The sequence below is a fragment of the Myotis nattereri genome, assembly GCF_964212035.1.
Source record: "Myotis nattereri genome assembly, chromosome: 5".
NCBI lineage: Eukaryota > Metazoa > Chordata > Mammalia > Chiroptera > Vespertilionidae > Myotis > Myotis nattereri.
Window position 1 is genome coordinate 14,628,894 of NC_138080.1, and position 11,444 is coordinate 14,640,337.

Genomic DNA, 11,444 nt, shown 5'->3' on the forward strand with positions numbered 1-11,444 from the left:
AGGCCTCGGCTGCTGAAAACAGGTTTCTGGCCTTTGTTTACTGTCTGTATTTGATACAATGTTGCGGTCCGGCTGGCTGAAGCTCCCACTGAGTAAAGCAGGTTTCTGGGGGTTTTTTAGCTTCTTTATTCGCAACATAGTTGCTGAGAGTTGCAGCTGAGAGGCCTGCAAGTCAGGCAGGGAACATTGGAGTTCTCCGTCACTGAAGCAAGCAAGCCTCCCTGTTCGCATCAGCTGCCTGGCTGCCGGCCACCATCTTGGCTGCCAGTTAATTTGCATATCTCGGCCCTACTCTGTGAGTGACAGGGGCATTAGCCAATGGGAAGGGTAGCAGAGTGACATGTTTCTCTTTTATTAGTGTAGATAGACTAGAGGCCCAGAGCATGAATTCATGCACGAGGGGGGGAGGGGGTCTCTCAGCCCAGATTGCGAGAGGGCACAGGCCAGGCCAAGGGATCCCCACCAGTGCCCAATCGGGGCCAGGGAGGGACGCGGGATGTTACCAGAGAGGGACCACAGGAGGACTCCAGGGAATGTCTGGCCCATCTCGTTCAGTCCCAATTGGCCAGACCCCAGCAGCAAGCTAACCTACTGGTCGGAGCATCTGCCCCCTGGTAGTCAGTGCATGTCATAGCAACTGGTTGACCGGTCGACTGTCTGCCCCTTGGTGGTCAGTGCACATCATAACGAGCGGTTGAGGGGTCTTAGCATGTCATTAGCTAAGACATATTATGCTTTGGTTGGTTGAATGGCTGACCGGACACTTAGCATATTAGGCTTTTACTATATAGGATAAGCATAATGCCTCCGATTCGATCGGTCCTTAGCTGAGCATGTTAAGGTTTACAAAAGCCACCCATGTATGTAAACCCACCTGAGTTTCTCAACAGGTAGGTAAACAAATGATGTTATTCTAGGAGACAGCAGCCCAGAGAACTAACTCGTCCAAGGATTCAAAACCAGTTAATGGTGGAACTTGGACTTAAATTCATGGGCTTTCCCCCCGTGCCCCCACTTTGGAGCCCTTTCTACAGGCCTCCACACCAGCACCAGCCCGATACTCATACACCCTGCCCCTGCCCCTGCCCACAGGAGCACCTCCAATGTAGCCCTGCGGCCACGCCAGGGTACAAAGGCTGTGACCACAATGAGAGATCAGATCAGGGGCTTTAGCCAGCCAGACCACAGGGCACCACAGCTTTTGAGTCTCCTACTGGATGTGTCCAATGGATCCAGAGGCTGGCGGCCCCAGAGGAAGTCCTCTCAGTGACACGAAGCTGCAGCCCCAAATGGACCCACGATGGCCAGACTTTCCCTAAACCTATTATGCAACCATGTTCTGGGATTTCGCTAAATTTCAACATATTCTATTTTCTCTTCGGAGAGAAAGCATGAATGTGAGACCATAACACCTTGCAGGAACCAGACAACGGCCCTTCCCACTTGTCTGGGGTTCCTGGTAGGATAGGAAATGTTTTCAAATCTGTCTTCTATGAGCCAATTGTGGCTTCCAGAATGACTAACAACCTCGGGAGTGAGGAACGGTGGGGGGAGGGCGGGTGTACAACTGAGGGCCACTGTTTGTTACAGGGCAAGGAGCCAGCTCAAGAGTGGCCGGCAGAGAAGCCCGGAGTGATGCTCCTGACAGGCGCCAGGCCTTCAAGAAGGCAGCCTGAGCACCCCCGAGTCCAGGCACCCCAGACCTTGTGCCCATTTGAAAGTTAAGATCAAGTTGGGCCAATCTTCTCTTTAAAGGATCTAATTATAGGGAGCACGCTCTGGGAACAGGGGCTTATCTTTGTTGCCTGGCGTCCAGCACAGAGCCTGCAGGGAGGGGCCGGCACATGGGGATGAATGAAGTGGGTGGCCAGGTGAACCCGCAGTCTCACTGGGATGTAACTGTGAAGTGGGTGGCCAGGTGAACCCACAGTCTCACTGGGATGTAACTGTGACTTGCGGGACAAACGAAAGAGCAGAGAAAGTCTCTTTGTGGCCAAGACACATGAAATCAACAAAAACAACACAAAATAAAAGGGAGCATTTGTTTAATAGCAGTTTTAACAGCTCTCTTCTTCACATCCCTTGAAAACAACAGTGTCTTCACTCATTCACCCACCACCCACAGGTACCTGTGTCTCACTCAGGTGGACACGCTGTGTATGTGTGTGTGGGTGTGTCTGGGTCTCTGTGAGTGCCACGTGAGGTAGTTCAGGATTTATTATGAAAGCAGCAGGGACAGGTAGGGGAATATTAAGGGGGACCCCACCCGCTGTGAACTGCGGACATGGGGCTGCTCCTTGGCCCCCTGTCCCAGGAGGCTCTGCTACCCCCTGAGGAAGGGCCTGGATTTTCCTTGAGCAGGATCCCAGTTTGGTAATAAACACCAATGGAACTGGCACCTACACAGAGCCTTATACTGTTTTTTAATATATATTTTTATTGATTTCAGCGAGGAAGGCAGGAGAGAGAGATGGAAACATCAATGATGAGAAAGAATCAATGATCGGCCACCTCCTGCATGCCCTCTACTGGGGATGGAGCCTGCAACCCGGGCATGTGCCCTGATGAGGAATCAAACTGTAACCTCCCGGTTCATAGGTCGAAGCTCAACCACTGAGCCACACGGGCCAGTCCTTTATACTCTTCAAACAGAAGAAAGGTGTGTTCATTGCAAACCAGGCTGCATTTTTCCCAGGTGCAGTAAGTGGGCAGGATGGGCATTGTTAATCTACTCCAGAAATTTTTAACCTTTTTCATCTCTGGCACATATAAACTAATTACTGAAATTCTGCAGCACATCAAAAAATATAGTTTTTGCCAATCTGACAAAATGATGGGTATAATTTTGATTCATTCATACCAGACAGCTATTGTTGTATTGGCTGTTGTCATTTTTTTTATCTGACAATCTAAGGGAAAAGAGGTCAGTGCCCCTGACTAAATAGTCAGGTAGTGCATGTTTTAAAAATTCCTGCGGCGCACCGATTGAAAATCACTGTTCTACCCTATTTAAGAAGAGAAAGCTGCAGGTCTCCGGGAAGCTGGAGGGCTGTGAGGTGGGAGTGAGCAGGGCTGGCTGCGGAGGATCTGCGGTAACTCAGTACACAAACACTTCACTGAGCAACTTACTATGTGCCCGCTCCTGTTCCTGGCAATGAGAACGAGAGAGCACAGAATTCCTGCCCACGGAGAGCTTGCATGTGAATGAGGGGAGACAGACCATAAACAATACAAATAATATGACAGATATAAGTAAAACATGTAAATAATGTAAATAATATAGATATCAATGAAATACTAGTACATAAGCAATATAAATAATAAATATAAGTAAATGGTACGATATTTTTGAAGGTAATAAATGCTGTGGAGAAGATAAAAGCAGGGCCAGACCCTAGGGAAGTGTGGGTGAGGGGCAGGTGGACTCAGCTGTGACTCGGGTGGTCAGGGAAGTTGTCAATGTAAAGGAGACCACAGTGTCCCCTGAACCAAGGTCATAGCAGTGGGGACAGGGAGACAACAACGAACTGAAGAGGTGTTACAGGATGCAGGAATGGCCAGGTCTAGGAAGCATGTGGTGGGGAGCAGGAAGGGGGCCGGGCAGAGAAAAAATGAAGAGGAACCAAGTTTCTGAGACGGGCCTGGGCCGAGAGGAGGTGAGGGCGTCCACACTGGACACACCGAGGCCAAGGAGCCCAGGAGGCTGCCAAGTGGACATGTCTGCGAGGCAACTGGATACCCAGCTCCTGGAGACACTGGACCACAGACACGGATCTGCAAGTTATCAGGACCCAGGCGAAAACCGAGACGAGTCCTGGGGGGAAAAAGAGAGTGGAGGGCAGCATTCTGCAGCAGGCCAGCGGCTGCACAGGGGCCAGCAATAGCCAGACCCAAAGGGGATGCCAAGAGCTCAGGGTCACAGGGTCACGAGGCACCCCTCACGGAGAGATGGCTGCAGCAGGGGCTGGCAGCAATCCTGGGGATCGCTAGCGGCCTCCTGAGGTTTCAGTGGAGTGTGTGTGTGTGTGTGGGGGGGGGGGGGGCCCACAAAGCCAGTGACCTGGAAGGGGGTGACAAAGTAAGGGAGTAGAGACCAAGTGTCAATGATCCTTTTATAACATCTATTATTTTAAGGAGAAAAAAATAAATAAAAAAAAGAGCAACAAGAGTTTATCTGCTCCCAGGAAGAAAGAGGGTGGCACTTGGGGCCCACGGGCTTAAGGTAAGATGTCTATGGTTTGTGAATTTTACATGGGACAGGCCTGGACCTGGATAAATGATTTCAAGAAGGAACCAATGCGGGGGAGGCTAAAGATACTGGAACTGGGTTACTCAAGAGAGAGATGACCAAAATAACTACAGCTGTGGGCCTTCCCCGAGAACGCAGGCTCCAGACACTGCAGCGAGAGCTCTGCATGTGCCGCACGCAACTTCCAACAGCCCTGGAAGGCAGGTGTCGGTGTCCACGTCCCGCTCCGCACACAAGAAACCTGCGCCTAGAGAGGTCACGCAGCGCGCCCCGGGGTGCAGCCAGGATTCCATTCCAGCGTGAGGGTGGTTCCCACACAGCCCTTCCCTGCCCCCTCTGAGTCACCCAAGAGGAAGAAAGGACCCTCGTTACCTTTCGGAGGAGGGGCAGGGGACAGAGGGCGAGCTGGAAGGCAGTGACAAGAAGATGACTTTGATTGCGGCCCCGGCTCCTCTGTGAACGAGGAAGCAAGATGCCATGCAGAGGCTGGAAAAGTGGAGGGGTGGGGGCCGCTCACCGAGCAGAGCCTGGTCTGCAGCAGCTGCCGGGGAGGACGGAAGTGGCCTGACCACACACTTGGAAGGACAGGCTGTGGGCCCAGAGGCATGGACACACGGAGAGTCACTGTGGCCGTGGCTTTCTCCTGTACCCAGACAGTCTGTCCAGAACCGGCCAGTCTGGGTCGGCCAGTGTTAGAAGAACCAGAGACAAAGAAACTGAAGGCCCAGTGGCAGCAGTGACGGCCAGGGTCAGGCGAGATGAGGAAGACGGACAGGATGGGAGGGGGAGACCTAGCATGACCGTGAGGAAGCTATGGCCAGCCTGTGAGATGTCCCCGTTTAGGATTCCAGAGGCGGAAGGTTCTGAATTAGGGGCAGGCCCCAGCAGGTAAGACCATCAACCTGAGCTGAGGGGTGTCAAGAACAGAGGGATGTGAATGGTGGGGAACAAGAGGACATGTTCTCAGGGCGAGGACGGGATTTGTGGAGAAGCAGTCTGTGAGCCAACACCACAGTGCGCAGAGAATGAGGAAGAGGGACTGCACGCTGATGATGATGATGAAGATGACAATGCAGATGACGAAGATGACAGCCACCCTGGGACAGCAGTACCACCTTTTCCCCTTTTCACAGATGGGAAAACTGGGCACAGAGAGGTGAAGAAACCTAAGTGGGAACGGGGTCCCGGTCCAAGCAGTCTGACTCAGGTCCCTGCTCTAATCATTCTACTATCCTGCCCCTCAGCATGAGAAATCTGGCTGCAGTCTCAGGGGAGGAGATGACAAGAGACAGAGAGTGGCTGATGCTGGTGAAAGTGGCTGGCAGGAGCCTCAGAGGGGAAGGAGAGGTGCATAGGAGAGAAGGAAATGACACCCCCACCCCTCTCTGAGACCCGGAGGTACCTGGGTTTGTACTGATGGGAACCACCTTTACTTGGATTTCTATCAGGACAGGGAGACGGAAGGACCACTCAGCATAGAGGTGAGGGAGTTGGTTATAAGAACTCCCACAGGTACAGTGGAAAACAAAGGAAGAAGGAAGGGAACCTTGGATCCCGGGAGAGAGAGCAGGAAGAAAATGAGTACCTGCATTTCACAGGTAAGGGAATTCGATCTCAGGAAAGCTAAATGTCCTGCCCGACCAGGAAGTCAAAGACTGGGTTCTGAGGTCCCCAAGATAGTTCTCTGAGGGTGAGAAATCTCAGCTCTGAAGGCTAGAGGGAAGGATTACAGTTAAACAAAGAGAAAGTGATTAGACACACCTCTCCTATGAAAAATGTCCCCTGTGAGCATTCAGGGTGGAGGTGGGGAGGGGCGGGCAGGCAGGCTGTGGGAGAAGCAGGGCTCCCCAGGCGCCTGGAGTGCTCCAGCAAACATGTCTGTGGTCAGCACCCATGGGACCAGACAACTGGCAGAAGATGCAGAACACACACACAGAAAATTCTTTGAGAGGGAAAGGCTGGGTACTAGGAAAAGACCCGGGACATTCTAGGGTTCAAAAGACATTCACAGGCTTCATTCAACACAAGCAAGCCCTTCACCCGGTGGGTCAAGGAAAGGCAGCCCTCCTAAAGTGGGAAGGGGGCCAAGAGCCCCAGCCTGTCCGAAAGGGGAAGTGGGACTGAAGTCCTGAGACTGGTCACTGCTCCAAAGAGCACGGAGTGGATGAGAGGGCCACAGGTGGCTAAAATGTGCCCAAGTGGAAACCAGGAAAGGGATGGGAAGTATACACAGAGCACCACTCTCCCTCCCACGTGACAGCCCCCAACATCCACGTGCACACCCCTGCCTGGTCGCAGTCACTTAAATCCCCCCATTAAGCCATGTGCCTCTCCCTATGGGTGAGTTGAAGTCACCTGAGACCACGTTCGCTGCCCACTGAAATGCTAGGGGCTTCCCTCTAAGCCCTCTGCCCAGCCTCCCCCTCCCCCATTTCCAGGAAGAGGGAGCCAGCAGCAAGCAGGAAAGTGGCCGCTCGTGGGGCCAAGTGCTGACGCTGGGACTGGGTAAGATCCCCACCCCCACGACCTCAGCAGCAGGCCTTCGGGCTTAGGTGCCACACTGGGTCCCAGCCTGCCGCCTGGGAGTTCATGACACAAAGACGAAGACAAAAGCTCCAGAACATTCCTTTTCTGACTCCCTGCCCCTCCCACATCCACCTTTTAGAAAGGTCAGAAGAGGAGGGGAGGAATCTGAAGACAAGGCTGGGGAAGAGAGACAGAAAAATCACTATAATTTTACTGCAAGAACTACAGCAATTTGGGATCTCACACCCTTTTGAAGTTCAAGGGCATCCACCACACGGTACTTTGTTTGGGAAGCAATGAAATGGGTGGGCGGGCACTCTGGCAGCTGCCTTCACCATCCTGAGCACCTTCCTACCAGCCGACCACAAGCTGAGGGATGCTGGGCCATCCTGGCACCTGCCTGGCTCAGAGCTGAGCAGGGCCGGCTACAGCCCTCTCCTCCACTCCCCCCAGCCCTGCCCCCCCCCCCGCCGCCCCCCGCCCCCGAGGCCAACCCACGGCTTCCAAATGGTTCAGCACCCACAGCCCCTGGAAAGAACACTGTCAACCACCCATCCGCGCCCTGGCTGGGAAGGAAGGCTCTTCTTAGCAGAGTTCAGGGCAGCAGTTTCCCTGACAAGCAAAGCAAGAGAAGGGCTGTGAAAGGGTCAGCGGAAGTTCCCTCGCTTCAAATCTTTCCTGTTTCCTCTCACCCCTGCTTTCCCCACCACAGGACACAGCATGGTCTACAAGTGGTGTGCCTAATCTGGTTGGAATTTCCTCCTCCACCCACCTGGCATTCTCCCCGCAGTCATGAGCACTCCCGACCAGGGGTTCTCACATCCACCCCACGTGCTGGGCTAGGCCACCTCGCTACTTGGCACTCTGGCACTTGCCACTTCGGAGCACCAGGAAGAAGGCCATGGAAACCCTGCTGCAAACGCCAGGTGGGGAGGAGCAAGTAGCTGCTAACCATTTGGAGAAGCCCAAAGCCCTAAGGAGTGGAGTGGCCGCGCTCTCTCCCTCGTGCCACCACCGTGGGGACTCAGAGCTGATGGGAGAAAACAGGCAGCCCAGAGTCCCGGGAGCCTGGCCCTTCGCAGATTAGTGAACACTCACATCCCACCACCGTGAAACGAGGAGAGGACACGGAAGGGGCGGGAAAGTTGCCGAAGGTCTTCCGACACCCATTTAGTAATCGCAGGCTGATGCCAGCGGGAGCCCAGGGATTAGTATCATCGGGTTCAGGGTCACTCATGTTTTGGCCATAACCCCCGGCCAAAAGAGCACTTTACACAGCCACTCAGGAACACACACACACACACACACACACACACACACACACCAGAGTTTCATGGAGCAACACTTCCTGCATGCCATGCACGCTTATACCCTGTCCTCACCCATCTGTCATTTTTAAAATGTTGATCCTGCTAATGGGTCACCTCCCAAAGTTGAAAAAACACAGGGGTGGGATGGGAATAGTATTGAATATTACAATTTTAAGCATCAGCGAGGCTAGACTTCCGGACCTATAACCATAAAACCAAGCAGTTTGCTTAAGCTCTATAGTCCACACTATCTGGGACAGAAACATTGAAAAAAGCAGGCCCACCCACCACTCATTTAACTTCACAACATCAACGTGAAAAATCAAAGAAAATGCCTTAGAAAAAAACAAATTTTTCTTCCAAGATGCAATTTACGTTGATGTGGCTTCAGTCGACATAGTTATCTGAAATTTCAAGTAACATAAAAGAGGACAATGGGTGCTCTGTGTTTACAGAAAGGGGGGGGGGGTAAGGTTAAAAATGGGGAGAAATACTGAACTGGTCCCCAGCCCCCATTTTATTTACGAGTGACAAAACTAAGAGACAGAACAGCGCCTAAGGCATGAAGCAAGTGAGGGGCAGGGCTTGAAATCCAACCCCGGGCTCCTGACTCAATTACTCACAGTCTCCATTATCCAAAATATTTAAAAACACAGTCAAGGTCTCAAGTGAAGCTTTGCCATGACTGAAGCGTGGAGAGGCCCTGATAACTCACGGTCGGCGCAGACAACCATGCTGATCTTGGCAGACCTTGGCACTCCGCGCAGCCTCACTGGGGTCCCGCAAGGGGCTCACACACTTAACTCTCTCTGTGCCTCTTCTCAGAGAAGAATTAAGCCTTGCTACCCCTTCCAAAAATGTAGCAAAAAAATGAGAGGTGCTTTAAAACCAAACCTGCATGCTTAGAAACAGAAGAACCCCTATGGGTCATTTATTCAGGGTCAGAGTTAGAATCCCAGAACTCAGGAGACCTTACTCATTAGCTGACCCAAGCCTTCATTTTACAGTCAAGCCCCATCAGGTAACAGCCAAACCAGCTCCTTCTTCACACACTATATGAACCCGTCCACTGGTGAAAACTGCCACAGAAAGTTACACAAAATACCAGCCTCTAAGGGGCAGGAGGAGGGGTAGGGAGGAAACTAAACACAGATCACACAATTTTAATACATGAGACGAATGTCTCTTTACAGTGTCCAAGGGAGCTCAAAAGGCATGACTGTTTTTCCACTGATCCTAAAGGTAAGCTGAAATGATGCTCTGAACCAAACCCGGGGCACAGAGGCCTCGAAGTGGTACGGTTCCTTGCGGCAACATTCATCTCCCCGCCCCAGTGGGTCTTGGGGCCTGCTCAGATGACATCTCCCTGCTCCTAACTTTCCCTACACTCTGTCCAAGGCACTTGAGACAACAGCTTCAAATATGGGGAATTTTATTACATGGGAGGGATTCTTCCCTATACAAATGCCACCTGGTTTCTGTCCAGGGTGTTTGCCGGAGGAGCTCTGTAAGCCTAGGAGACAAGCCCTCCCCCACCCGCTCCGTCACCCTGGCAGGCAGGACCATTCCTCTAACTCCCCGCGGGGACACTGAAGGGGCAGAAAGGGTGATGGCTCAGGCCCAGTGGCACAGACTCTCACCTTACCATGAAAACCCATGCCATCTCTCACTGGACCTGTGCCTCTCCAGCCATGGACTGCCAGCTCTGAGAGCCGCCCAGGGCAGGGAAACCCTCTGAGTTAGACGTTCTGGCCTTCACAGGGCTCACGTGGGGCCAGCATCAGCAATAAGATACAGCCGGGAAGGGGGGGAGGGAGGACTCTGTGGGCCTGCCATTCAAGGTAACTGCCACCTAGAGAGGCCCCCAATCTCCCAAAGCACAGTGGGGCTGGAATCAGAGGATGAAAGTGGGCAAGTTAATCAGGTCACCTCTCTGTGCCTCGGTCTCTCCATCGGCTCAGCGCCAGGGCTGCTGTATGAATTAGATGAGTTATGCCTGCACAAATGCAGTGTGTCAGTAGTAGCATTACTCCCCTGCACTAGTCTATCCCCGAGGCATGGCGTGTCCTGAACACACTGACAGCAGCCCTCTGTCAGACAGACAGTATCTCCCTGGCTAAAGCTGCCTCCTTACAGGAACGCGTTAAAAACTACCTGGCGAAGTGTCGGGCAAACTGAGCGCCTATTACACAACCCACAGCCAAGGGCTGCGTAGCACACCCTCTCCCCACCTGCCGGCCTCCCTGACACAAGAAAGAGAAGGCAAATGTCACTGCAGGTCTCGCTGCCTCCCTGCGGCTCCGCTGCCCCAACTCCAGGGGAAGAGTAGAACCACTAAGGGGAGGGGATCAGCAGGGCACCGCCGAACCGGCACCCCCAAGAGAGCCGCCAAGACCCAAGAGAACCACTGCCACTCCCTAGACCCCCAAAACACCCGGGGAGCAGAAACCACACGCCGGGGCCGGCGGGCGTCCACACGCCGGGACGGGAAGGCACGCGGCCCGTCGGGAGACACGTTTCTCAGCGCGGGCGTGGTGAGCGCTCCCGGCGGCCAGCTCCCTCGGAAACGGCGCACGTGTGGGCGGCCCCGGGCTCCTCGCGCGGGCGGCGCGCTCCTCTCGCTGCGCCTCGGACACCGGGCGCGCCAGCGGGAGCCGCGAGGAGCCAGGACTCTCACACCCTCGGGTCGCGTGGGCAGGGCAGGCGTGGAGACCGTGCAAAGCTGCACCGATCGCGTCCCTCGGGGACCCCGCACGCACGCGCGCGCTCTCCTCTGCTCGCTCGTCCCTCAGGTCTCCTCGCGCCTCACCTTCACTGAGTCTACCGGGTACATGACCATGTGCTCCATGATCCCGGCCATCGCTCCGGCTGTCATGTGGGTGGATAAGGAGGCGCTGGTCGGCAGGTTCTCATAGTCCTCCGACCCGGCGTCCTTGCCGCCGCCGCCATCTCGGCAGTCCCCATCCATCCTGCGCCCCACAGCCTGGCTCCCCATGCCGCCGCAGCGCAGCTCCATCCGCCAGCTCCACCGCCGCGGGAGGCTGCAGGAGGTGGGCAGGGAGGGGGAGGGGGGGAAAACTTCACTTCTTAAAGTGGGAACCACCTCCCGGGTGCTACGGCGCCTGACGCCATGGCGGGCTGGGGTGGAGCGGAGGGGCCCGAGACACCAATCACTGGAAAAGAAGAGGCCCGCGGCGGCCGCGCCATTGGTGTGCGGGCCAGTGAGGACCCGCCTCCCTGTGTGACGTCACTGTCCAGTGCAAATTTCCAAGCAACCGGAGGGGGGCGAGAAGAGACGTTGGGGAGTCCCGGGAAGTTGTACCACCTCAAGGCTGGTGCTGCCTCCCTTGGGGCAGGCA

General features: G+C 54.3%; 1 protein-coding gene across 1 annotated transcript in view; it reads right to left on the reverse strand.

Annotated features, from left to right (window-relative positions):
- The window catches only part of SLC25A37 (solute carrier family 25 member 37), a gene marked incomplete at its 5' end in the record, with an annotated part of 41,189 nt that extends 30,088 nt beyond the window's left edge, over positions 1–11,101 (reverse strand). The window contains one exon of the mRNA XM_081091123.1: positions 10,895–11,101. Within this exon, the coding sequence (XP_080947249.1) occupies positions 10,895–11,101 (207 nt within the window). The remainder of the gene's footprint in view (positions 1–10,894) is intronic.
- Positions 11,102–11,444: the final 343 nt, after the last annotated feature.